Source organism: Molothrus ater, chromosome 17 (assembly GCF_012460135.2).
Source record: "Molothrus ater isolate BHLD 08-10-18 breed brown headed cowbird chromosome 17, BPBGC_Mater_1.1, whole genome shotgun sequence".
Classification (NCBI taxonomy): Eukaryota; Metazoa; Chordata; class Aves; order Passeriformes; family Icteridae; genus Molothrus; species Molothrus ater.
This window is the reverse complement of record NC_050494.2, coordinates 1,197,253-1,224,200: the sequence shown is the minus strand read 5'-3', so window position 1 is coordinate 1,224,200 and position 26,948 is coordinate 1,197,253. Positions and strand designations below refer to the sequence as shown.

The window sequence follows — 26,948 nt, the reverse complement described above, 5'->3', positions numbered from 1 at the left end:
GGGCAGGGGCAGGGCCTGTATCACTGTTGCTGAGGGAGCTCTGCTTCCTTTGACACCTGGCAGAGAAAGCAGCAGCTGGGAATGGCATTCTTCTGCTGGGGGCTTTCACTGACTTCTCATTTCCTTGTGGGAGCTCTTCCACTAGTAACTGGTTTTCCTCCTTTCTTTCTCTCTAATATTATCTTCCCTTCCCTCTCTCTGGCTCTGCTCCCCTCTGCCCCCTGTTTCCCCTTCTCCAGTATCAGTCACTAGGTTTGCATTTTGGGTGCAACTGCTCCAGACATTCCCCCAGTGCCCTGCATGGGGTGAGGTTCACGTTTCCAACTGTTCCTGGCTGGAGGGGGCACGGACAAGCAGCCCCTCCCTGGGCCTGGAGTACATCCTGGTGCCCTCGAGGGCCATCCCTGCCCCTGCTGCAGGCTGTGCCCAGGCAGGCTGTGCCATGAGCAGTGCCAGCCCCACGGGGAGCCCCAGCACTGCCCTCCCTCATGTGCTGCCAGGGGTGGCTGAGCTGTCCCGTGGTGCAGATGTTCTCCTGAAACTCTCTTCCCATGAGTTATTTCCTACCTGTTCCAAAAGTGGCTGGATTTTAGCAATGCTTTGTTCTTGGCCCTCATGAGGCCTTCAGCTGACGTGCAGGATGAGCACATGGATGTACAAGGTGTCCCTGGCAGCAGTGACCTGGTGTCCCCTGCCAGCAGCACGGTGACATTCCTGCTGTGGCTGTGCTGCAGGATGCTCCGTGGCCTTTGCTTGGTCCTGCTGCTGAGCCCGTGGTCTTTTACACTTCCCAGGGAGCCTTTCACAGGTGACACTTGCTGAACACTTGTTTTCAGCATGGCTGGGTTCTGAGGAGATGTCCCTGGTGAGCTGGAAAGGAGGGATGTCCTTTTGGGGAATCTGAGCTGTAGCATCTGCTAGGAAAGGGACAGGGCCTTGCTGATGGCTTGCAATGGTTTCGTTCCCTGCCTGTGCTCTTGGCAGTCTGACAAATTCTTAGGGCACATGGATGACGCTGAGAGTGAAGCTACCCAGAGCCCAGGGCCTTGCTTCCAATGAAATCTCACCCCTGGGAGTTGCCAGAGTCAGCTGAAAACAAGGGAGCAGCCAGCTGTGTTCCTCTGTTTCCAGAGATACCCTGGTGGTGTTCTCGTGTCTGCTGGGAGCTCCACTCCCACTCTGTGCCACCAGCAGAGCCCCAGGTATTGCAGGCGTGTCAGGGAGCCACCACCCAGAGCAGAGCACTGTCCCCAGAGAGGACACTGGCTTGGTCCCCAGTGTGGCATCAGCCCCTAATTTCCAGCCCCTCTCCCCATCAGTGAGTGGCTGGGCTCTGTACAGAGCCTCAACACTGGCCTTGATAAGAACAATAGTAATAATAATAATAATAACAATAATAATAATAATAATAATAATAATGGCAGTGATGATGATGATGATGGCAGTGATGATGATGATGATGATGTAGCCAGCCCCGTGCCAGGCTGACCAGCTGTGCCAGTCGTGCCAGCAGCACTCGGGGCCGGGTTCTGATGCGTTTAACTCTTCTTGCTCCAATTGCAATGCAGGGCTCGGAGCACTGGGTATTTATAGAGAGAGAAGCCCCTAGGCTGGAAGCTGTAGCTCTGAGGAAAACTCTGAGAGCCAAGACGGAAGAAGCACGTGCGGGGACCTCGGAGGGGAGCACGAGGGGGAGCCTGACCAAAGTGGTGGTGACGGTAGGGAAAGCCAAGGACGTGGCAGGCCAGGAAGAGCCGGCAGCTGCAGCCTTGGAGACGAGGAAGAGAGCCAAAATGATTGCTAGTCCCGAGGATTTTGAGTCTGTGTGGGAGGATGAGCTCTATGAGAAGGAAAGCAGGGGTGAGTCCAGCCCAGGGGAGGCACATCCACCCGCCGAGAGTGCAGAGGGGGAGCCCCAAGAGCCGGGCAAAGGCGCAGCCACCAGGGAGCCAGGGCTGCCCAAGCCCTGTCAGCAGCCTGAAGAGAGGCAAAGAACCAAGATTTTGGAGCCAGAGCTTCCCCAGGGAGAAGGTGAGGTGCTCTCCAAGGACCGTGCAGCCTTCAGGAAGCAGGAGGCCAGAGTGGCAGCCACGGCCCCAGAGCTCCTGAAAATTAAAGTGAAGGCTGGTGACGACAGCTCAGAGACTTCTGCAACCCAGAGGATCATCTACTTAGGAGATCCAGAGGGGGAGGAGAAGGACAGTAAAGCACACCTGGTCTTGGACACTGGTGGGTGGCTCTGCTCGGAGGAGAGACCAGAAGCCCCAGTAAACACATCTGGGGAGGGATCCCAGCATGTTGCACCTGTGGCAGAAGGGCTCCAAGCCCTCTCCTCAGCAAGTCACCAGCACAGGACAGTGTCTGAAAAACCCACTGGAGCACCAGAGCCACTGGGATGAGCTGTGCTGGGACCAGCCTGGAGGGACATCCCCTCTCAGGGTGGGAAGAGCCAGAGAAGGCACCTGGTGCTGGGGTGCCTGGAGGAGCACCCATGGGAAGTGAAGCCCTGCTGTGTTCCCAGGAGGTGGGACCAGAGGAGATGGAGCTGCAGAGCTCGGTGGGAGGCTTGAAGCCATGTGGCCTGGCAGGGGATGGCCCCAGGGCTGAGGAGCACAGAGGGAGCCCAGAACAGTCCCCAGACATCTGCCCAGCACTGGAGGGGCTCTCAGGAAGGGTTGGAGCAGACAGTGACAGAGAGGAAAATACCAGAGTGGTTCTTCAGATGGAAGAGATAGAGCCCAAGTCACCTCCATCATCAGCTGGGTCTTGGCAGGGCCACACTCACACCACGGGGCTGGAGGGGGACAAACCCAGTGCTCCTGTCCCTCCACCCCTTCCCCAGAAACCCAGCCCAGTCCCTGTGGAGCCATCTCCATATACGGAGCCTCAGGGCACAGACCTGTCCCTGAGCACCAGCCCTGCCAGAGAGGTGGCCATGCCCGAGCGTGGGAGCCCCTCCGTGGAGGTGGCACTACCCATGGGCACTAATCCTGAAGCTGAAGAGCAATCCCAAAATGTGGGATTTGCCTCATGGAAACCCCATGAGGTGAAAAGTCCTGTTCCAGGAGAACCACCCCAAAACAAAGACACTGCAGCAGAGTCAATCCAGGTTAGAGACCTGGCCACCAGGGAGGTGGCCCAGGACATGGACGAAGCACAGAGCAACATGCCTGCCACTGAAGAGCCAGTGCAGGAAGAGAAGCCCATGATCAAAGAGCTCTTCCAGGGCTCAGGGTCAGGGAAGCTGACCAGAGATGAAGGCTCTGGGATGGAAGAACTGTCCCATGGCAAAAGCCTTGGCATGGCTGAGCTGCCCTCCAAGGGAGAAGAAGCAGAACACCAGACTGAGACAATCCTGAGGATCTTGCCCCTCCACAATGCAGATCCCAAAGCACAAGAGCCACAGCAGGACTCGGAGTTCAGTGTTGGACAAGATCTGCAGGGTGGGAGCTCGACAGTCCCAGAAAGCACCAGGGACAGTGACCTGGCTCCGGGGCAGCCACCACAGGATGACTCTCCTCCCAGAGCAGCTGCTGATGTCCCACCCTTCCAGTCCCCTGCAGCAGGATTGTGCCAAGGAAGCGAGACATCCCAGCTCTCTGCCCTGGTGAGTGAAGGCAGGACAGGGCAGTCAGGTGGTGAGACACATCCAGCAGAGCCTGGGGTGTCGGTGTGCATGGCTGGGCTGGCAGGAGCTGTGGCCCAGGAGCACGGGGATGCTGCCCTGTCCCCAGGAAGCCAGGAGGACAGCAAGAGCTACAGGGAAACTTCCGTGGCCTCCAAGATCAAGATGTTTGAGCAAGGCGAAGCGGAGCAAAGGGCGGCTCAGGAGGGACAGGAGCATGTGCCTGAAGCTGAGACATTGGTGACAGCCGTGGGGAAGGCAGATCTGGCACAGGATCTGCCTTTGAGCACCGGCCTCGCCTCACCCTCTGCAGTGGGACCTGTGTCCAGCGTGGGCTCCTTGGCCCTCGGGCAAGGGGCCGGTTCAGGAGGCACCTCCCAGCCTCAGTCCCTGAAGGAAGGAGTCTCTGCTGAGCCCGAGCACGAAGAAGACAGTGCCGACCTGGCCTCGCCCGACTCCGGCTGTGAGCTCACCCTGGCCGAGGCCGTGGTAACTGCACCGAGCCGTCCGGACGGGCCATTCGTGCGCATGTTCTGTGGCTCTGCCCGTGTCCAGTGGCTCCTCACACATCCATTGACTGGCAGCAGGCGCTTTGCATCCCTGTCCTCTCTGTCTGTGTGTGTGGTCAGGCTTCACTGGCTGCATGCGCAGCCGCTGCCCAGTCGGTTCATCAGCTTTTGTTTTGCGCCCCCCCAACATTTTGGCTCCCTGGAGAATGCTGAACCCAGGAGGGGCACCCGAGCTCCGTGGCCGGGAGCAGGAGAGGGCGCCGGGGGGTGGCTGGAGGAGCTGGGACTGTCACGGACACGCGGCCCCAGCAGCGGCGTGCCCACGCTTCCAGCTTCACCCCTGCATTTCCTACGTTGGTTGATTACCCCTTCTTGCTTAGCTGCCACCCTGCCCTGCCTTCAGCAAGCTGGTGGCCGGCTGAGGGAGCAGCTTTCCTGGCTCTCGTGAGCGCTAGAGCAGCTCCTCCAGAGTTCATTTCCTTCCGACTAACCCTTTTCTCTAATCCAGAGCAAATCTCAGCAACCAAGTGGGGAAGAAAAGGATTTATGTGACCCATCAGTAAAATCCAGCCTGAAAGAAGAGAATGTAAAGGCTGCTGTTCCAGTGGTCTCGCAGGTCTCAGTGCTGTTTTGCTAAGTGCTTCTCCCGGCAGTGTGAGCGCTCGCCCCGCGGCCAGGGCTGTGCTGCCCCTCCGCTCCCCTTGCAGGGCTCTCTGTATGTATTGGTCAGACACATCCCCCACACGTGTCTGCAGGCGTGTTCCCCGGTGCTGCTGGACACCCTGTGTTTCGCCCATACCTCTCAACCTCCCACAGTGCCGAGGGAAGGATGTGCCGGCACGGCCCGGCCCGTGGGGGATTCCCCTGGCTGTAATGGCTGGAGCAGAGGCCAGGAGGTGGGGTTTCCTCTGGCATCGGTGAGCTTAGAGCTGTTCCTAAGGGACAACTGGGTGTAGATTTCCCATGGCTTCATGGCAAAGTGTGGCAATGGGACACGTCCCCTCCGATGGCAGAGTTGAGAGGTATGTCCGTGTCTGGAGAAGAGCGGATGGACGGAGGTCATCCCTTGGCTCTGGCCGTGCTGTCAATTACACTGACCAGGTCACCCTGAGACTCACCTGAGGCCTCGGGAGGGGCAGGTGGTGTCAGTGGGGCAGACTCACCCCGGGGCAGCTGTTGGGCTGGACCTCCCCCCAGGGTGATGCTTCACAGGATTCTCAGTGGAATTGGCTCACTCCTCCTCAGTGGAATTGGCACCTTCCTTTGCTTCTCCCTCACCGTGCCTGGCTGATGGGCCCTTTCCTTTCAAACTCTTCTCTCTTTCTTTCCCTTGTTTGTTTTTTTTGAGCCACTGACATCCGATAGCCCTTCGTCTGAGTTCTTTCTGAATGTCTCCTGTCAGACCCATTGTTTTGCATCCATCTGCTTTCACCGGTGCACTGAAGTGCCTCCAAGCTGGCCGAGCTTTTTTTTTTTTGTCTGACCGAGCCTTTTTGAGATGATTCATTGCCAACAAACTTTTGGCACAATCCAATGGAGTCGCCTTCTCTCCCCCGGCAAAGCCACTGCTGTCAGGTTTCGGTCTCCATGCTTGAGTTGTGTTTGACTCTACTCTGTGATGTTTGCTGCAGCCTTCCTCCTCCTCCTCCTCCTCCTCCTCCTCGTGCTGCTGCCGTGTCCGCGCCGGCGCTGCCCCGCGGTGCTCACGGCCCCGTCTCTCCACGATTGTGTCTCCTTCAGAGAGCGGGGGCGAGGGAGGGCCCCGAGGAGAGGGTGAAACCGCCCCGGCACAGGGCCCCCGAGAGCGACACCGGCGACGAGGAGCCCGACCAGGAGAAGGACTCGGTGTTCCTGAAGGACAACCACCTGGCCATCGAGCGCAAGTGCTCCAGCATCACCGTCAGCTCAACCTCCAGCCTGGAGGCGGAGGTGGACTTCACCGTCATCGGGGACTTCCACGGCACAGCCTTTGAGGACATCTCCCGCAGCCTGCCCGAGCTGGACAAGGACAAGAGCGAAACAGAAGATGAAGGCCTGGTTTCCTTCCAGCACACTGACAAAGTAGTTCCCGGACTGGAAGAGGATGTCAAAGGCAGGGATAAGGTCTCCCAGCCCAGCCCAGATGTCTCCCAGCCAGAGGTACACAGGGACACCATTCACTGAGACCAGCCCGGTGCCATCGTGCCTCCGTGTCCCTCGTGCCCGCATTGCCTGGCGGGTTGTGCTCCCAGCTGGTTTTGGGGAGCATGCTGGCTGCCACCCCCCGTTCCTGCCCAGTGCACGCTGTGTCTGTGTTGCATGGCTCTGTCACGTGCTTGGTGCATCTGCTAACCAGGAGAAGTCACTGTCACCTGTGTCCCTGCGTGTGGCTGCCCCAGCACAGCCCACAGCAGCATATGCGCTGCAGGGAGGGCACGTGGCACTAACCATCAGAGCTGTCCTCGTGTCCTGCATGAATTCAGTGACCAGTCTGTGTAGTGCAGAGCCATGTGCTGCCCACTAACCTATCTGGTCATGCTGGGGCTGGGAGGGATTGGCCTTGTGGAACCGCCCTTGAGCTCATGGAGGGTCACTCTGTGCTGGGAGGGGTCATAGCAGGGCTAACAAAATTGCATGTGCATGTGTGTGGGGCTGAGTGCACTCATGGGGACGGAACAGCAGAACCAGCCCCAGCTCTGGGTGGCCTTGTCTCTGTGCTGGGCAGGGCCATCTCTGGCCCACCCACCTAGGGCAGCCTCCAGCCCTGCAGGTAAGTCCCCAATGCTGGCCAGAGCTGCTGAGGTTAGTCCAGACCTAAAGCCAGGAAAGAACTGCAGAATTAGAGGGAGCTGTCTCTGAGCCAGCCTGGAAACCCTGGTGTGTGGCTGTGACCATGGGGGATCCACTCCAGAGCTGCTGGCTCGAGAATACTGAGCACTGGTGAAGCATCCCCCATGCAGGAGCCCTTGGCAGCTCCAGTTTCCTGCAGCAGGGCAGTGCTGCCAGCCTGTGTCCATTCCCCCGAGGCTCTGACACCCCAGGTGTACCCAGAGCCACCAGAAGCTGGTACAGATCACAAAATGACTGCAGCACAGGCATGAAACTGGTTTGGTGGCTCTCAATTGGCTTTTGAAGAACAGTTTGTCCTTATCCATGGTGTGTATAATCTATCCAAAAAATCCCAGGGACAGAGCAGCAGGGCTGATTTGGGGTGTGTGGGTCACAGGGCACTGTGGGTGGTTCCTGTCTGCCCAGGGCAGCAGCCCAGCCCTGCTGTTTGCCCAGGTAGGACTCAGTGTGACACTCACAGAACATTGTGTGTGGCATCTGTGAAGGAGCAGGGCAGGGATGCTTTGCCAGGGGCTGCTGCACAAGGAGCACAGAATGAGAGTGGCTGGGCTGGAAGGGACTTTAAAGGTCATCTCTTTCCAGTGCCATGCCATGGACAGAGCACTCAGGGCTGTTGGCATCGTGCCCCAGGCTCTGCTGACTCTCTGCTGTTCCTCCTGCAGCCCTCAGCCCCAAAGGCAGACGCTGTGACTGTGAAGAAGCCCGAAGCAGAAGGCTCCGCTCCCCATCGGGTCAGCACCACAGACACGGCCCAGGTGACACGGTGGCTCCCCAGAGAGCCTGAGCCCTGAGGCTCCTCAAAACCTCAGCCCACCAAAGCCTGTCCCTGGTAGCAGCTCTGGGAGGGCAATGTGGGGTGGCTGGGGGCCTCTGCTCACCCTTGGCATGGTGAAGTCCTCAAAAAACACAAGCTAAAGCCCAGCCAGGGATATTGTCTGAGTGTCCCTGGCCCTACCTGCCATGCTGCTGGGCAGTGCTGGCACACAGGAATGTCTAGTGGGTGACAGCCACCAGCTGGCTGTAGCTTCACTGCCCTCCATGGCTTCCTCTGGCAGCAGGATATGGCCACATTGTCCCTGCAAGTGTCACCCACTCCCTGGTGGCACCTCCAGGCTCACCTGGTTTCCTTTGCCCTGGCAGGTGGACGGAGGCACCCCGGGCAGCAGGGACACCACCACCACCACCACTGCCCAGGCTGGCACCACAGAGACAGCGCTGGTGACCTCAGTAAGCAGGGCTGGCCCTCGAGGGAGGGGCAGCCACTGTCCCCTGCGGTCCCTCTGCTCCTGTGGGAGTGACTGGGGCCAGCTGTGCTGGGGGGACCCTGCCCTGCTGGGGGTGTCTTTGGAGGGTGACACCTTCCACGTTTGCCCCATGCCAACATGAGCCAACGTGCCATCTGCTCTTCTTTCAGGATCACAGCACCAAGGCTGGCAAAGGGGCCGCTCCCACCGCAGACCTTCGCTCCCTGTCACCGGTGAGGGGGGACCTGGTGCCACCAGCAAGGCCAAGCTGGGGAAGGCAACCCTGTGGGGCTGGAAGTGGGTGGGATTGGTCCCACTGGGCCCCCTGCTGTGTTCCCAGCACCAGCACCTGGCTGATATGTTGGTACTGGGAAGGGAAGAAGGGTGCTCAGAAGGTTGGGGAGCAAGAAGTCAGGAGGCCCCAGCCTGTGGGCTTTTCCCTATGCCAGATCCATACCTTGAGCATCTGCCTGAGGAGGATAATTCCCAAAAATACCCCAGTCCCTGATGCATTGGACTGAGATGCATTTAGCTCTGGGTGTCCTGTGGGGTCACCCAAGGTGATCCACAAAGTCTCCTGACTCCCAGTGGAGGTGGTGGCCACCAATCATCCTGCCCAACACAGCCCTTCCTCAGGAAAGGGATTTCTTACTCCACCCCTTTGTTTTGATGGAGTCCAGCCTGGCCAAACACCAGGTGCTGCCCCAGGCTCATCCTTTGTGCTGCAGGGAGAGCAGCACTGGGGCTGGGGTACCAGTGCATCCTTCCCAGCCTTCCCGGCCCTTGGCATGCAAAGTGGGATGGACAGAGACAGAGGCAGCCTGAGAACTCTGTGCTCTGAGGGTGGGTAGGGAAGAGTCAGAAGCAGCCATGAGAGCCTCTGCCCTCTGCAGCTGCTGTGGGCCTGGATACCTGTGGAACCCTCTCCCTGTCCTCCCCAAGCCCTTGGTGCAGTTGGAAGCACAACTCATTGCCTTTTTCCCTTGCTGTGCTCTCCCCTCCCTGCTGGGCTGAGGGGGTACATCCCAGAGGGAGGTCCAGGCTGGCTGGGGGCTGGGCTGAGGCTCTCAGGATGTCCCCTGACCATCGTGTCCCCCTGCTCGTGTCCCGCAGATCTCGGGCGGCTCCGCTGGCAAGGAGGTGCTCACCAGCATATTCAGTGCCACTGCAGAAACACTCTCCACCTCCACCACCACCCACGTCACCAAGGTGAGAGCAGCTCCAGGGCTTCGTGAAGGCCACTGGAATTAAGGGATGGGTGGATTTATGTTGTGCTAGGTACAGCAGAAAGGGCCCCTCTCCTTGCAACAAGCCAAAAGCTGTGTGCTGTCCCATGGAATGGCAATCCCACAGAGTGCTCTGTGCCCTGGGTGCTGCCTGTGCCATGCAGCCAGCTGTGACCACAGCAGGCAGGCACAGCCAGGGGTGAGCATTCAGCCAGGGGCAGGCCAGGGGTGGGAAATGAAGGAGACGAGGCTGCAGCAGAGGGTCTCACCCATGGCTGTTGCATCCCCAGATTAAATACACGCTTTTCTTCCAGGGAACAAGGGACAGGATGGGAGGAAATGGCCTCAAGTTGCACCAGGGGAGGTTTAGATTGGATAAAAGGGAAAATTTCCTCAGGAAGGGTGGCCAGGCACTGGCACAGGCTGCCCAGGGCACTGGTGTGTGACCATGTTCACAGGGGTCTTAAGATGAGAGAAGAGATGAGGATCTGACTCCATGTTTCAGAAGGCTGATTTATTATTTTATGATATATATTACATTAAAACTATACTAAAAGAATAGAAGAAAGGATTTCATCAGAAGGCTGGCTAAGAATAGAAAAAGAAAGAATGATAACAAAGGCTTCTGTCTTGGACAGAGAGTCTGAGCCAGCTGACTGTGATTGGCCATTAATGAGACCAATCCCAGATGCACCTGTTGCACTCCACAGCAGCAGATAACCATTGGTTACTTTTTGTTCCTGAGGCTTCTCAGCTTCTCAGGAGGAAAAATCCTAAGGAAAGGATTTTTCATAAAACATGTCTGTGACAGTGGTGGAGTCCCATCTCTGGAGGGGTTTCAAAGATGTGTAGCTGTAGCACTTGGGGACGTGGTCAGTGGTGGCTTGGCAGTGCTGGGGGAACAGTTGGGCTTGGTGATCTCAGAGAGCTTTGCCAGCCTCAGTGATTCTGTGGTTCTATAAAGACAGCAGCAGCTCTGTGAGGGAGCTGAGCTGCAGGAGGGTGCTTGGCACCTGCCCCAGCCCCTCTCCTTCCCCTGGGGCTGCTGTGTGCCTCCCTTCTCCCTGAGCCAAGGGCAGTGGGAGCTCTGCTGGATTACAGGGCAGTTCTGAGGGGATGCTGGTGCTGTTCCTGCTCCTGTGGCAGAGTTCCCTCCCCTGCCTGGAGCTGGCTGCTGGGGCAGGGGTGAGAGCTCTCCTTGTCCTCATGCAGACTGTGAAGGGAGGGTTCTCCGAGACCCGGATAGAGAAGCGCATCATCATCACAGGAGATGAAGATGTGGACCAGGACCAGGTAGGAGCAGGATGCTCTGCCTTTGCCAATTCTGGCTGTCCCTGGATGCAGCACTGCATGTTTCTGCTTCTGGCTGAACCTGTTTACTGCTTTTGGCCAAAAACCGAGCGCCGAGGCCCCAGACCTGTCCAGCAGGGCGGGTTCCCACGGGTGCAGTGACCCTCAGGCCATCTCCCACCACGAAGCCGTGGCAAAGGCCACATCCCAGTGCAGAACAGAATGATGGCATCACTTTTTTGTGGTCATAAACACATTCTAGGTGTCCTTTCTCTGTTGAAATACTCCAAAGTGACCCAGGTCACCTCTCTCTTCCAGCACAATCTCACTACAGATTGAGCCTCTCCAGGTGACGGTGCCTCAGTGTCAGAGGACAAAAAGTGACAGATTTTTGGGATGAAAAAACAGACTGACATAAGTTTTTAGGTCCACAAGGTCACTCTCCTGTGGCCTCACAGGGATTCATTACTTAAGAAAAAAAATAAAGAGATAAAGTAATCAAAAGGCTCTGAAATAATTTTTAGAATTATAATAATGAACTTGATAATTCCTGTAGATTTTTCTAGTGTTTTCCTCTGCCCAGGTTTCAGTAGCACATCTGCACAGAAAAACAGCAGAGAAAGGCAGCTCGTGGGGGCTCCGAGTCATGGATGAATTCCCAATCATGCTGGATTCCCATGCTGGGCTTCAGCCTCTTCTGCCAGGCTGCTGTGGGTTCAGCTCTGAACCCCTGCATTCCTATCCTCCTGGAATCCCACTCTGCTCCCTGGAATGCTGCTCAGCTGCTTTCTGGCTGCAGTCAGGATGCCTGATTGCAGGAGAGGGAGGATAAATGCTCTCTCTCACCCTTCTGCTTTCCAGGCACTGGCTTTAGCAATCAAAGAGGCAAAACTCCAGCACCCTGACATGCTGGTAACCAAAGCTGTGGTGTACAGAGAAACAGAGCCCTCTCCAGAGGAAAGGGACAAGAAACCTCAGGTAGGTGGAGAAGCTGCCAGGTGTGATTTACATCTGCTGGTAATGGCAGTGTAACCGGTCACAGTCTCTGGTCCCCACAGATGGTGGCATGGTGGCTCTGGGCTCAGCCACCTGGTTGTGGTCAGGAAGCCACTACCATGGCACTGAAAGCAGTGCTGTGGATGTCACCCTGCCCCAAGCACAGGGCTCAGAGGCATTTGATGTAAAAAGAAAAGGACCTGCTCATCCCCCTGGGGTGGGAAGGGAATGAGGGATCTCAGGTTTTTGGGTAGGCTGAGGCACTTGGCTACAGGTTGTGCAAAGCCAACGTATCAGAACAATGTTGGCAGAAATTATATTTTCTTTCCAAAAACTGTACAGGCTTTCAGTCCCACTGAGATCCCCAGGTTTAGTTTTTGTACACACACAGGTGTAGGCAGCAGCACACAAGGTTTGCACCTCCCTGCAGACACCCCAAAGCTGTCACAGTCCCAGACACTTCTCTAGGGCTTGGGGAGTCCTGCCCCACCCTAAACCCCCTCTTGGACCCCATTCCCCCTGCCGCCAGGAGATGCAGCTCCTCTGGGTTGGCACAGCACCAGAGCCCTGTGGGGAGCAGTGGGGACAGAGGTGGAGAGGAGAGGGAACAGTTTTGGCTGCAGGTGCTTTGGAGAGGCTCCTCGGAACTGGGATTTCCCATTTCTTTAACATATGAAAGTTCTGATTGGCAGCTTTGAAGCCTGGAAAAGTGACCAGCAGTGCAGCTGGGGAGGCCATGAGAGGCTGGTGGAGCTGCCTCACCCTGTCCCACAGTACAAACGAGTCCAGACATTCCCACATCCCATAGGATCCAGCCAGTTTTAGTTGAATGGCTTAAAGTGAGGGAGCGACAGCTCCCCTTGTGTCCTTCATGCACCAGCACCAGGCCAGTGCCTGAATTCCTGCTAATTACCAGAGCTCCTGCTAATTAAATGCAAACTGTGGCCCCAAGTGTTTGCAAAGTTTCTATCCAGTGGCCTCATCCAAAGAGGAGCCTCCATGGACTGGCACTGCCATGACTTGGTCCTTTCCATCTGCCTTGCACAGGAATCCTGACCAGCATGTTCCTGGAAGCCAACATCTGTATTCCAACCTGGAGAACAGGGGAGAAGGAGCCTTCATGCTGGATTTATCAGCAAGACATAGACATCCTGGCTGCAATGTTCATGGCAAGAGACAAAAATTTTTAAAAAAGGAATAGCAAATATATTATATATATATATACATACATACATATATATATATATATATAAACAGGAAACAAAATGCATCCTTGCACTGCTGCTATATGCTGGAAATGAATAGTAAACAACACCACCAACAAACAAAGCCAACCCTCTGCAGATAAATTGAAGAATTTCCTGGATTGGTGATCAAATCAGATTTAAAAAGTCATAATAATAACAATAATCTTGGTAACAATACAATAAGCCACCATCTTGCATGTTACATGAAAGGACACACAATCATGAGTTCATTTGTTGCACACTGAATGGAAAGGAAAACTGCTTTGCAACAAAGCAAGTAAGCAAACTGAAGTAAAAAACCACAAGCAGAAGCAAAACCATTCCCCACCTCTGGAAAGAAGAGAGAAAAACATTCAAGTTATGACCTTAGAGTTATTTTCCAATTCACAAGTGTCGTTTCGCCCTTCTCCTCATTCCATGCTGATTTTTTGGGGGTTCTGTTAACTCTTCCCCTTCCCTTCCTTATCTTCTCTGTGCACTTGTCCAACCTCTTGTTCTCTGAAGGTATTTAGGAATGGGTTTCATTTCAAACAAAGCAAATGATATGTACATGGTTTCTCATCTCTAATGAGCAGCCTGTGGGGTTTCATATGGATGTGCATTTCAGTTCTGTATATTATTCTATATAACAGAGGGGGAGGGAGGGAACAATGCTGAAATAATTCAACAGTGCTGGTACAGACAATGCCAACATTTTTAAAGGTTAACTCTTGGATTGACTGTGGTTGGTGTACTTGGAGACTCTTAGATCACCTGTGGGACTCTGAGTCCTGCAGGAAGGAATGGGAAAGGTTTTGGCTGCTGCTGGCTGAGGGGGAAGGGGAGAGGGACAGGGACAGGAGTGTCCTGCTGGTGATGTGCAGTGTGTGGTGGTGAGGTTTGGAGGGGCAGCGTCACCTGGAGGGGCAGGGAAGGCTCCAGCTCCAAGAGCCGTAGGCAGGGAGGGGCTCCCAGCCCCAGAGCCACGGGGTCAGCTGGGAGCGAGGTGGGAGCCACAGGGCTCGGGGCTCCCCTTCAGGAGCCCTGCCCCTGGGTGGGGTGGGTTTGCTTTGTTTCTGGATCCCAATAATGGAGGTACTTGAGTTTTGTAGTAGGGTCAAAGGCAGAGGGGCTGTTTGTGCCCTGCCTACACTGCCAGGGGTGTGATGGCAAAGGGCTGGGGACAGCGCTGGCAGGGGCCGTGGCAGTGCTCCCCTGTCTGCCATGGGATGGGCAGTGCAGGGAGTGTGCTGTGCCCATCCCTGCAGTGTCCCCAGCGTCCCAGGCTGGATGGGAGAGCCCAGGAGGTGGCAGTGGAGCTGCTCCCAGCTCAGCCTTCAGCCAAGGCTCCTCCAGGGCTGCCTTTGGAAGGGGATCGTGGGCCAAGCCCAGGGCCCCGAACACTGTGAACCAGGCAGTTCAGGTAGGCTCCCAACCAAAACCAGAAAGGAAAGGAAAGAAATGGGTTTCCTTCTTGGAATTGTCTCTAGCTCCTGCAGAAACAGAAGGGCCCATGATTCTGCACCATTTTGCCTTTAGTCTCCCACCTCTGACACAAGCTGTGCCCAGGACTGGGTGTGCTCTGCCAGGCCCTGCCAGGCCCCACAGGATGCCCGAGCAGGAGCTCCTGAGCCATGAGGATGCTGTGGGCAGCCCCTGCTCCCACCTGCACTGCCCAGCAGGGAGCTGCTCCCTGGCAGCTGCTCCCCAGTGAGGCTGTTCTCTGGCAGAGAGGCGTGGAAGGCAAGAGCACAGGGGCTGCTGCCAGTGCCAGTGCCCATGCCCAGGTGCCAGCCATGCACCTCCAGAGAGCACAGCCCCAGCCTCACAGCACTTAGAGCAGCTGCAAAGAGGCTCCTTTTGTCTCATTTGTTTTCCCAATGCACCCAAGCTGGCCGTGCCCAGCAGAGGCACTGCCAGGGGTGGTGGAGGGTGTTCACCATGGCACAGTTCAGGGTTGGAGCCCACCTGGCTGAGGCAGCTCCACAGCCCACCCGAGGCTGCTGTGAGCCTGCAGAGATGCTTTCAGCGTGGTGCCCAGCCTGGAAAGTGAAGGCTGCCCTGGGACTGAGCAGCTTTACAGAGTGAGGCTCCCTGTGCTTGGGCTGCCGTGAGTTCTGTTTGCAGTGAGCAGCCCCTGGCTCCCACAGCGTGTTCATGGGTGGCACTGTCAAAACCTTTTTTTTTTCTTAAAAAAAAAGAAAAAAAGGAAAGAAAAAAAGCTCACTGCTTGTTTTCTTGGCAAGGTGTGGCTTACTGCTGCTCAGCCCCAGCCTGCCCATCACCACACTGTTTCGGATAGCTGGCCACTGCTTGTTTTCTTCCAGGGGCCTTTTCTGTGGAAAGGGGTGGGAGACATGAGTGCCTGTTTTTACCCAATCCCACAAATTCATTCTGAACCTGGCCTGCGATTGCATGAGTAATAATAACAGTAACAATAATAATAATAATAATAATATTTATTTTTATTTGAGAAGCACCTTACCAACCAACTGCAACGCTCTGTTGTTCCTTCACTAACTCTCCTTTTCTCTTCCCTTGTTCTCCCTCTCCCCCTTTGGTCATACTCCTTTTCAGTGCTCGGTGGTGTATGCGTGTGTGCTCACTGTTCTTGTATTCAATAAAAGTGAAATAAATGTGTTTGATGCTAAATCACCCAGGGGCCTCAGTGGACTCTTTCCTTACTGAGAAGATGGAGAAGGGAAGGGTGAACCTTGCAACAGAAGCACTGCACATGGAAATGCCAGGCTTTGTCTAAAGAGAAGATCGTAGAAATCACAGAATCCCAGAATGGCTTGGGCTGGAAGGGAATATAAACCTCATCCTGTTCTGTCCCCTGCCATGGACAGGGACACCTTTGACTAGACCAGGATGCCCCATCCAGCCTGGCCTTGGACACTTACAGGGATCCAGGCCAGCCCCAGCTGCTCTGGGCACCCTGTGCCAGGGCCTGCCCACCCTCCCAGGGAACAATTCCGTCCCAATATCCCATCCATCCCCACCCTCTGGCACTGGGAAGCCATTCCCTGTGTCCTGTCCCTCCATCCCTTGTCCCCAGTCCCTCTCCAGCTCTCCTGGAGCTCCTGTAGGCACTGCAAGGGCCTCTGAGCTCTCCCTGGAGCCTCGTCCAGGTGAGCACCCCCAGCTCTCCCAGCCTGTCCCAGAGCAGAGGGGCTCCAGCCCTGGGAGCATCTCCACACCCCTCCAGGGCTGCAGAGCCCAGAGCTGGACGCAGTTCTCAGGCAGATGAAGATGTTGCCAGGTCGGGAACCGCGGCTGCCGGAGCCGGGAGCGGCTTCGTGGCAGGTGCTGAGCCTGGGACACAGCGCGGGGCAGCGGAGGTGCTTGGGAGAATGCTCGGGATGCGGGGAGGGCTGGGAACTGCCCCTCTCTGGGGACCCCGAGCCTGTCTGCTGTCCTGGAAGGGAGGACGTGGTGCTGGGACAGTGTCTGTGTGTCACAGTGAGGGTCCCCGTGTGTCTGTCCGGGGGGGCCTCTCGGTCCATTAGTCCCAGGGACGGCTCTTGTCCGTCTGTCCCGCTGGGGGCTGGAAGCGCGGGGTCCCAGGGGAATGGCAGGAGGCAGCTGGGGGGGCTGCAGGTCGGATTTGGGGACAAGGGGTCAGCGGGGAGCAGCCGCCAGCCATGGAGAGGCAGAGGGGAGCAGCGCCGGGCCGGGGCTGGGGATGGGCGGAGGGGACAGGGACCGAGCCGGGGATGGGCGGAGGGGACACGGAGCGAGCCAGGGATGAGTGGAGGGGATAGGGACCGAGCCGGGGCGATCGGGGGCCACATCCCGCTGTTCTCCCGGCACCGCCGCGGCGCAGCCCGAGCAGCGCAGCCCAGCCCAGCCCCGCCCGGGTGCGGTCCCGGCGCCGGGCGGGCGGAGGCTCCTCCCGCCGCCGTGCCCGGAACCTCCGGGCCCGGATATCCGGGCAGGGCTGCTCGGTGCGATGGCGGCCCTGCGCTCGGACCCCGAGCTGGCCCGGCAGCTTTTCTTCGAGGGCGCGGCCGTGGTGGTGCTGGACGTGCCCGAGGGCACCGAATTCGGCATCGACTACAGCGCGTGGGCCGTGGGGCCGCGGTTCCGCGGTGTGAAGATGGTGCCGCCGGGGCTGCACTTCGTGCACTGCAGCGCGGCCGGCGGCGGCGGGCGGGACGCGGGGCCGCGCTCCGGCCGCTTCCTCAGCCTGCGGCCCCGGGAGGTGCGGGTGCTGCGCTGGGACCCCGCGGGCGAGGCCGTGCGGCCCGAGCCGCCCGAGCAGGGCGAGGCGCTGCGGGACAGCCTGCGGGAGCTGGACCCCTTCCTGGGGCCCTACCCCTACGAGACGCTGAAGAAGTGGGTGTCGCTGAGCAACTTCATCAGCGAGGCGGCGGCCGAGGAGCTGCAGCCCGAGAGCGGCCAGATCTGCGCCTTCGCCGAGGTGCTGCCCGAGGCGGCGGGGCGGCACACGCGGGACCGCGCCGGGCAGCGCCGGCCGCCGCTGGGCGCCGAGTGCCGCAGCTACGCCGAGGGCCTGGCCCGGCTGCCCCGCATGCGGCCGCGGGCCGGCACCCAGATCCGCTTCTCCGAGCTGCCCCGGCAGGCCTTCCCCGACGGGGCCAGCCCCGAGGAGATCACCCGGCACAGCATGGACCTGAGCTACGCCCTGCAGCGGGTGATGGAGCAGCGCTACCCCGGCCGCCCGCTGGGCCTGCTCGGTGAGCCCCGCCCGGGAAATGGCATTTTGTGCTCGGGGTGCAGCCTGTGCCCGCTCCCTGGCGCACCGAGGGGCCTCTTCAGTGCGGGACAGAAGTTTGTGGAGCTTTTAGCAGCCATAGGGGCCTGTTCCCATGGCCTGGAGGAGGCTGAGGCCAGAGCTGCAGCTCCTCCCCAGGGGCAGCTGCCATCTCCCTTCTGTGTGACCAGAGAGAACACCCCAGGGAACGGCTGGAGCTGTCAGGGGAAATTTAGGTTGGATATTAGGAAAAGGCTCTTCTCCAGAGGGTGCTGGCACTGCCCAGGGTCCCCAGGGAATGGGCACGGCCCCGAGGCTGCCAGAGCTCCAGGAGCATTGGGACAGCGCTGCCAGGGATGCCCAGGGTGGGGCTGTTGGGGGGTCTGGGCAGGGATGGGGCTGGGCTGGGTGATCCTGTGGGTCCTGACTCAGGATATTCTGTCATTCTGTTCTGTGACTCTGGTGTGGGAACATGGTGCTGCAGCCCAGATTGCCCCAGATGAAGTCAAAAGCAGCCATCAGAGGTGGCCCTGGTGTCTGACACCTTCCCTGTTCAGGGAACCTCTTGAGGAACCTCCCAGGACCTTACAGAGTCCTGGGAGCACCGAGTGGAGATGCCCCAAACCCCTTGTTCCTATTAGGTTGGGCAGGGGCTGTGGGCCTGGTTCCTGCTGCAGGGACCGGCCCCTCCTGGCCCAGCTCCGCGTGTGCTCCATGTTCTGCTGGGGACAGTGGCAGTGCCCGGGCTGTGCCAGCCCCGCTGTGGGGACACCACACACCCCAGAGATCAACTGCTCCCCAGCCTGTTTTGCAACCTGTGATACAGATAAATGCTGGGTTTGTGGAGGTCCTGGAGCAGGGTTTTGTTGTGTTGCAGGATGGGGGGAGAAGCCCTGCCAGCTGGAACCCAGGTTTGGAATAAGCCTTTGTTTGTCCCTTCTTTCATTTTTTCTACATTAACGGTATACAATTTATTCATTTTCAAAATTACCAAAGACAACTGTAGGATATAGAGAGAAGAAATTACCTTAGGGAATGGTGGCAAAGCAGCTGCTACCAAGCATCCAGTGTGATGAGCCCTGGCTCTTAATTCAACAAGGCAGACACACTAATTGAGGCACTGCTGGCCTCTCCCAGAATTCCAGGACAGTGCTGTTTGCAGTCCCATGTGGTGCTGGACACTCAGCACAGGCAGGCTGAACACTCACAGAATAGCAGCAGGGTCTGCCTTGTTGTTTGGTGTTGTTTGCTGTCTGTAGAGTCCCTCTGCAGTGCTGATAACCACAGTTACAGGTGACCTGCCCCATTCTGCTTTGCTTTGCTCCAGCTGAAGAGCAGCACAGGGTCAGTGCTTGAGGTATGAATGACCTTTGCAAAAGCCAAGCCAGAGTTTAGAAACCATTTGCCGAGCTTTGGGGAGGACACATTCCCAGAATATCTGTTTAGTCTTACATGTTTTGTTTTGTTTTGTTTCCCTTCTCTGAACCCACACAGCTGAGTTGCAGTTTGCCTTCATCTGTTTCCTGATTGGGAATGTGTATGATGCCTTTGAGCACTGGAAGAGGCTCCTGAACATCCTGTGCCGCTCAGAGGAGGCCATGGGGAAGTACCAGGACCTTTACATCAACCTCATTTCTGTGCTCTATCACCAGCTCAACGAGATCCCAGCAGATTTTTTTGTGGACATTGTCTCCCAGGACAACTTTTTAACCAGCACCTTACAGGTGTGTTTGGGGCTGTTCCTGGGAAATGGAGTGGGAGGGAGGGCATCATCCAATCTGGGGAGAAGCTGCCAAAGGAATTCAGCTATGTGGGAGATGGGAGCCTGTCTGAGCACACAGGGCTTTACTTTGACTTTTTCCCTCTTTTATTCAGCAAGAAATTCAGCTCAGCAGCTACAAGAGGGGCTGTGCAACTGCAGTGTGGTTTCTGTTTGTTTAACTTTTCCAAAGTGCCTTTCATTCTTCAAAAGAAAAAACAACACACAAAGCTTTGGCATGAAGGACTGATGATGGTGATTTTTGGAATGGTTTGCTCAGTGTGCAGGGAAGCTGCAGCAAAGCTTTATTGAGACAAGGGCAGTGATGGTGTTTAAGAAGCTTTTCCACTGCTCTTAGCACTTTAGCACAGCTGAGGATTTCCTGCAGTCAAGTTCTTATCCTGAGGGAATTTATGGTTATTCCAAAATGCAAAAAGTGCTGCCTCTGCTGGGACAGGTGGGACAGGTGTGTGCCTCAGCCCCAGTGAAAGCAGTTACCCCACTGCAGGAGCAGCAGGGGGTAAGGACAGACGGACATGAGAGATCTCTGCAGCCAGGGCTGGAACTTGGGGTTTATTGCAAAGGGCCTGGGGGCAGGGCCCTGCTGGGAGCTGCCAGCCACAGCTGGAGCAGGCCTGAGAGAGGGAAAGAGATGAGAGAGAGGATGAGAGGGGTAAGAGAGCAAAGTTCCCTTTACAATACAATAAATCTTCTTCTGTGCTGAATATTCTGATTCTCACTAGCCAATCTAGTACAAGACACAAATCCTACAGCATTTCCATACAGCCTATAAGAATCACTACATTACCAAACTGTGTTACATTTTAAACCCTAAAAACTCCTCTTTGGGCCCCTTCTGCCAAGCTGGCAGGGTCTGCTCTGAGCCTTGGGCCTGTCTGCAAGCAGAGGGTGTTGTTCCATCAAAAGGGGATCACCTTCAGCTGGCCATGCCATTGTTTTCCTGTTGTTCAGTAACTGAGGGATCTCAAAGCTTGCTTTCATTTCAGTCTCACTTATAGTTTCTATATTCTCAAAATCTTTTGCCAGACAATCATATTTATAAGGCTTTCCTGTTTCATCTTCCCCAACACCCACTGCTGGTGACCATGCTGGCAGTGCAGCAAACTGGCTTAGTTTACAAAAAAGAGCCCAAATCAGACACTGACAAAGCTGAGCAATGGGAACCAGCCCAGCAGGAAGCTCTGCTGCAGGTGCAGTTCCATTCCTCTCCATGCTGACCCCAAGTTCTTGCTGTACTTCTGGGGAAGGTGAAGGTGTTTGGGTTTAATTGCTGGGTAAAATGTTTTGGGGAGCATTGCTTTAATCAAGTGGCTTTCAGATTTTTCAGTTGTGATTCTTACAAGTCTCAGGAATTTACATTTTATTTCTGTTGGTAGATTTTTTTCCATCCCACGACAGGACAACCCAGCTGTGTTTGCAGCAGTTCCTCAGTTCCCAGCAGTGCCCAGAATGTGGCCCCAGCCATTCTCTCCTGCTCAGGGCAATTTGGGAAACTGTTCTGGCTGCCTGAGTCTTGTCCATCCCTGGGCTCCCTCAGTCTGTGCTGGTGTCAGGATCACCCCTAAGCCCTGGCAGGAGTCACCACATTCCCCTTGCAGGCTGAGCCCCTCCTCCCTGAGTTCCCCATGCTCTGCTCCCGTGGGATTTCCTCAAGTGGAGCCAGGGAAGCTCTGGGCCTTGCCTTAGCCCACTCCACACCCAGACTGCAGAATTTTCTGCCTCAGCTGGCCCTGGGCAGGTGCTCAGAGCATTGGAGGGCATTGTCTCTGCAGCTCCTGCTCAGCTCTGGAAGCAGCAACTTCATTTTTGAGGCTTGAGCCAAGGCAAGAAGAGCACAGCGCAGCCACCAGTGACTCTGCAGCCCTACCAGTGCTTAAAGAAAAAACAAAACAGCTTGGTGAAATAACTAATTTAATGTACAGTTCATTGAGAAGAAGTGTTGAGTAAAATCTTCTAGTAATGTTTTTCCCTACCAGCAGCATTTCTGAGTAAGAATTCTGTTAGAAAGAGGCAGTTTTCCAGTAGAATGAGCAAGAAAAAGGCAAATGTTCATCCACAAAGCAGAGAACTTTGCTGCTCATTGTCAGTGTTTTATCCAGCTTCCAGTAAATAAGAGGCTGCATTTTCCCCAGAGGAGATTTCTTTTTTGGCAATTAGTTCTGGATCAGAAGTTCAGGAGGAGCAGAGCCAGGCTGGGCTCTGGGCTCAGTGCCCTGTTCATCACACACAGGTGCTTCCCCCTGAGCCCAGCAGAGGCCTGAGTTGGTGACCTGTCAATACATTTGTGTGTGGGGATGGAAGGCAGAGGTTCCTCCACACTGCAGCACCCTGTGCACAAGGGGATGCTGTGCTGGGGATAACCAAGCTTTTTCCAGAGAGCTCCCATTCCTTTCTGACATCCAAGGTATTTTCTTTCAATTTCCTCTGTGTCCTGAACTCTTGGTAATACCTTGTTACAAAAATACTTTGGGAGATCTCTACCCATGGAAATGGGGGGTGCAAGTATTTGCTGGCCTTTTGGACACTTGCTGGAAGTTTGCCTACTCGTATTTGAATTTTTTAAAATGCCTTCTGTCAAGATGTTTTTCTGAGCTCACCCTTGGGCCTATTTCAGAATGGCACAGTGCAAATTCAGTGACAAACACCCTCCTGCTTCAGCCAAAGCTCTCGCCTGAGTGCAGATGTGTGTGATGCTGGCTCAGTGGTGTGAAGGCAGGATGGGTTTGGGCTGTGAGCTGAGAGGTGTGGGCTTTGGCTGGGTCCCCCCAAAGCTGCAGTAGTCCCAGGGTGCAGATCCCAGCCTGGCTCTCTCCTGGTGTCCCTGCAGGGAGGAGGTGCCCAGCTGGGGCCATGGCTGGGCTCTGCCTGACCTCTGCTCTTTGTTTCAGGTGCTGTTCTCCTCCACCTGCAGCTCTGCTGTGGATGAGGCTCTGAGGAACAAGGCTGAGAAGTTCAAGGCTCACCTGACAAAGAAATTCAGATGGGACTTTGAGGCAGAGCCTGATGACTGTGCCCCTGTGGTGGTCGAGCTGCCTGAGGGTGTGCAGGTGGACTGAGCCAAGGGCCCCTTAGGAGCAAACAGCTTCTAAAATGTCCCTTTCCTTCTCTTCTCCAAGCCTGCCAGCTTCTTGAGGGCTGTGTCTGAAGCTGATCCTCTTTCTGCTGCAGAAGCAGATGTGGAAACCCAGGAGGATGCTGAGCTTTGTGAGGAGCCCAGAGGTGTTGGAGGAGTTTGAGTGGCAGCTTTGGACACGTTGGGGTTCTCCCAGCCCTCCTGCAGTGTCTCCTAGAACACAAGCCACAAACAAAGTCACAGAATCATTCAGGTTCCAAGAGACCTTTTGGATATCATGGAGTTCAACCCTAAACCTGACAGTGCCATGATCCTCCTGCACTCAGCTGTGCTCTCATCCCTGCTCCCCTCTCCTGCTGGGCTGGAGCTGACGCCCTGCTTGGGGAGCACCTCTGCTTTAGGGCTGTGTCTTGGTTTGAACAGCCAGGTGTCTGCTGAGGAGGGCAGGAGCCTCCCCTGAAATGGAAAATGTAAACCCCCCTCCCTCTGAATTGTCACAATTTTGAAATTAAAGGGCTCTCAGGCAAAGATATGGGAATAGGAATAACAGTTCTTTATTAGGAAAATTAAAAATACAAATGCAATAGTACAAAAAAGAAAACAAACCCCAGCCAGAGTGAGAGCAGGCCCTGTCCCCTGTGTGTCAGGGGGGTGGCACAGCCCCATCCCATGGGGGCTCAGCCCTCCTGCAGTGCCAGCTGTGGCTCTGCTGGAGCAGGGATCCTGCACAAGGGGGGAGTTTTCCTCTGCAGCTCCAGGGCTGCTGGAGATGGGCCTGGGCTCCCTCTGGCCATGCAGGGCAGCAGAAGCTGCTCCTGTGGCAATGCACTGGGCAAAGGCTGCTGTGCTGTGCCAGGCTCACATTGGATCCAGGGAGGAATGCTTGGCTCCTGCCCTGGGCGCAGCATCTCCCCATGGGATGCTGGAATTGGATCAGCCCTGCAGGGACACTCAGTGGCCATGGACAGCAGATAATTAATAATTAATAATTAATGGCTCATGGACAGCAGAGATCTCCTGGAGGGAGGATTGGTTGTGGAGGGGATAAAACTGCCCCATGAACAGAGGATAACTGCCCCAGCTCTGCCAGATGGCAAATGGAGCACACACACATCTCTTACAATCCCGGACAGCATCCAACCCCCAAACTGCTCTTCATTCCTTCTCCCTGCTCCACAGGCTCCCTGGTGTTGGACAGACCAGAGTTTTCAGTCTCAGGGACAGTTTCCTGGTGTGGGGCCATGGATTGCTGCTGCTTGTCTCATCCACCTGCAAATCCAGGCACGAGGAGTGTGCTGCCCTCCTGTCACAGTGTGGCACAACTCCCTTTTTTATTGGTGTGACAGGTGAGCAATGCCATGGCTGACTCTCACAATTAAAAGGCAAATATCCTGTGTATATGTTAAGAAAAGTTTTGTAGATTTATAGTTGTGTTTTACCCCCTTGTGTTGTTATCAGGGGTGACCTGGGTTTGGGACATTTGGGAGGGTCAGTTTGTCACTATGGCATCAGCTGACTTCCAATCAGGATTTAAGGCAGTGAACTCCACCACTGGACAGTGAAGGAGGAGTTGATGGACAGAGCTTTGAGAGGAGCTAAAGGGTTACAAGGTGAAACCTCCATTGTGTGGGTGAGCACATGGTGAGAAAGATCCTCTGCTCCTGGCACTGTAATATTGTCTCCATTCAGTCTTCTGTTGTATTTTTGATAAGGTTTTAATAAACCTTTTAAATGTTTTGAAAGTGAGTATAATTTCTCACATTGGGGAGAAATAAAAAAAAATTAAAGACATATAAAGCTTTGCTCAACCTCATCTGAGGTGTTGCTTGGGCCACTCCCCCATTCTGTTGATGTAGAATGTGTTTCAGAGCATGGTGGGTCCTTTCAACCATTGCCTGACTTGTGGGGGAATAGGGAATTCCAAAAGTGTGGTGAGCACCCCAGTCCATCAGAAATGTGGCCAATTTTTGAGCTGTGTACGTGGGGCCATTGTTACTCCGGTGGTGACTTCCCTGTTACTGCCACCCCCTCCTGCCCCTGCCAGGGCACCAGGGAGGGCACCTCGGTCTCTTTTGGGGGGGGTTGGTGCCCCTGGTTCCACCCTGGCACTGGGACTCTCTCGGGGTGGTTCTGCAGCCCAGGCTGGGTTTGTGCAGCCCCGTGGCAGCTCTGGTTTGTGGGTGTCAGGTGTGAGCCAGGGAGGTTCCTGCTCTCTAAAAACAAAACTGAAGGGGAAGGGAGCAGGTGGGAAGGTGCAGAAAGCTTGGCAGAGCTGTGGTTTAGAATCTGAAGTTAGCTCAGGGTTAAATTTTTTTTTGAACCAGCAATTCTTCCTTGGGGAGAATTCTCTTGTCCTGCTTAAGGGTAAGTTGAATTTCAGTTCTTTGCTCAGTGTTTTGCTGTGGCAATCCTGCCTGTCTCTGTCCATTCTGCATCAGTTCCAGTCTTTTTCAGGTTTTATTAGGTTTTTCTGGTTTTTGTTGTTACTGTAACCTTATTTTTCTTCAGAAATAACACAATAGAAATCCATTTGTGCCTCCAACAGCTCCCAGGAGGGAGAGGTTTTCCAGGGTCTCTCAGACACACACCACCTTTGTTTGGAGCACTGTTTATATCTGCTGTGCTTTGGCAGCTGGACAGGGCCTGCCCCAGCTGCTGCAGATGGACTGCCTGGCACCGAGCTCCTGGAATATGGAAAAAGATGGAGTGGAGCTCCTTTCTCTGAGAAGGAAATAATTTACTTCTGGTACTGCTGGAATTGTCCAACAGTCTCAGTGCTCCTTGGGCAGCCCTGCTCCTGCAGAAGGGATGTGCTGGCTCTGGCCATTCCTTCCTGCCCTGCTCTGCTGGATCTGGGAGCTGCCCTGGGGACAAGGGGGCACCAGCCAGGCTGGGGTAAGACAGAGCAGAAATTATCCAGAGTAAAAATCTATTTTGATTTAGGTGCAATGTACATCTTTGAGTTAAGTCTGTAGCTTGCAAACAGCTCTTTAGTCCGACTGCCTGTCCTCATAAAAAGCTTATGCTGGGAGAAACTGCTTCAGCTGAAGGACAGAAATAAGGGGGGGCAGACAGAGAGACTGCTATGGAGAGCAGGGCAAAATGACCCAGGAATTCTTTCTGATAAAGAAGAATTAGCGGCAAATGTCACGCAAAGTCAGTAGAATGAATATGTGTGAACCTATTGTGAAATTGCATGAATCTGTGTTTGAGAGGGAGCTAAAAGGAGATCTGGAGATCCCAGAGGCACCCATGTCATTTTAGCAGAACGATTCCCACCTGTGTCCAGTGCTGTCATAAACACACCGGCTTTACAACTGTCACAAATGGTGGAGTTTGTTTGCTTCAGCAAATCACGGCTGGGGATGCTCCACAGAGCCCAGGAGGCTTCACTGCAGGGCCCTCATTAGGACAGCGCTAATGAGCTGCAAGGCTGCCTCCATGCAAATGAGCCCCATGTGGGTCAATCAATGGCAGGAAAAATCCCTGGGGCTGCTCTGGGTGCCCTGGTCCTGCCCTGCCAGGGGGGCTCCGGTGGAGCTGCAGCACGAATGCCCTGGGTGAAAAACGCCAATCACTTGTTTGTAAAATTTTAAAAGTTTAATCGTAATAAAATGGTTATAAGAGTAGCAATGTAATTAGAGTAATATTTTGGACAATTTGAGTTAGGACAATGTGAGACAATAAAAATTTTGGACTATATGGATTAGGACAATACGAGACAACAGAAACAAAGAGTTACAGATGTCCAGGTACATTTTCTGGGCAGCACGAGCCCGAAAAAGGTACCCAGGTTAACAGAGGATTAACCCTTAAAAACAGCAGCCTGTTGCATATTCATACACCTCATACAGGATGCATAAATTCCATTCAAACACAGGATTCTGTCTGCTCTTCCTCTGTGTCAGCTTCTTCCTCTGAATCCTATCAGTGTCTTCAGGGCTGAGCAATGTGGGAAGAAATTCATTTCTTCTGATAAGGGAGCAAAATTAATTTTCTCTGAAAGATTTCGGTGTCCTGTGGCTGCTCTCTGGTGCCAGTACCTCATTCCTTTCTTAAAAAAAAATCCCACTTATATAGTCCCTATTTTAACTACAAAACTTACCTTTTAACTACAAAACTACATCTACCATACTATTAAAATGTTAATACAGCACTACCAATCAATGCAACACAAGAGATAAAGTAAATATCTGCATAGAGCCATTTAATATGCTCTTCTCACACCCTGCATCCTGCAGGGCTGGCACCTTCCCTGGAGCTGAGCCCCAGCTGGCCTTGGGCACTGCAGCTCCACTGTTCCCATGGACTGGGCAGCAAACCCTGAGCCACAGCCCCTGCCTGGCAGGAAGGGACAGGGGACAGAAGGAGGCTCCCTTCCCTGCCTCCATCCCGGGCAGTGCCCCCCATCACTGCCATATTTGATAAAAAAT

The 26,948-nt window shown here is 55.0% G+C and overlaps 2 protein-coding genes across 15 annotated transcripts in view; both read left to right on the top strand.

Annotated features, from left to right (window-relative positions):
- The window catches only part of EPB41L1 (erythrocyte membrane protein band 4.1 like 1), a 65,910-nt gene extending 50,310 nt beyond the window's left edge, over nt 1-15,600 (top strand). For 3 of the 14 annotated variants that reach the window (XM_054516705.1, XM_054516702.1, XM_054516703.1), the window contains 9 exons: nt 4,643-4,750; nt 5,875-6,273; nt 7,626-7,718; nt 8,104-8,190; nt 8,378-8,440; nt 9,321-9,416; nt 10,646-10,726; nt 11,585-11,701; nt 12,767-15,600. In XM_054516705.1, coding sequence (XP_054372680.1) covers nt 4,643-4,750; nt 5,875-6,273; nt 7,626-7,718; nt 8,104-8,190; nt 8,378-8,440; nt 9,321-9,416; nt 10,646-10,726; nt 11,585-11,701; nt 12,767-12,775 — 1,053 coding nt within the window. In that variant the 3' untranslated portion in view covers nt 12,776-15,600. Of the gene's footprint in view, nt 1-1,568; nt 4,115-4,642; nt 4,751-5,874; nt 6,274-7,625; nt 7,719-8,103; nt 8,191-8,377; nt 8,441-9,320; nt 9,417-10,645; nt 10,727-11,584; nt 11,702-12,766 lie in introns of those variants that run through there. The other 11 variants (XM_036395952.2, XM_036395949.2, XM_036395942.2 and 8 more) reach the window with 8 other exon arrangements.
- Nucleotides 15,601-16,892: 1,292 nt separating this feature from the next.
- On the top strand, nt 16,893-24,257 carry AAR2 (AAR2 splicing factor). The gene is made up of 3 exons (XM_036395967.2): nt 16,893-17,645; nt 19,157-19,386; nt 22,331-24,257. Exons 1-3 carry the CDS (start codon nt 16,898-16,900, stop codon nt 22,496-22,498), a joined length of 1,146 nt encoding a protein of 381 aa, XP_036251860.1. The 5' UTR covers nt 16,893-16,897; the 3' UTR covers nt 22,499-24,257.
- Nucleotides 24,258-26,948: the final 2,691 nt, after the last annotated feature.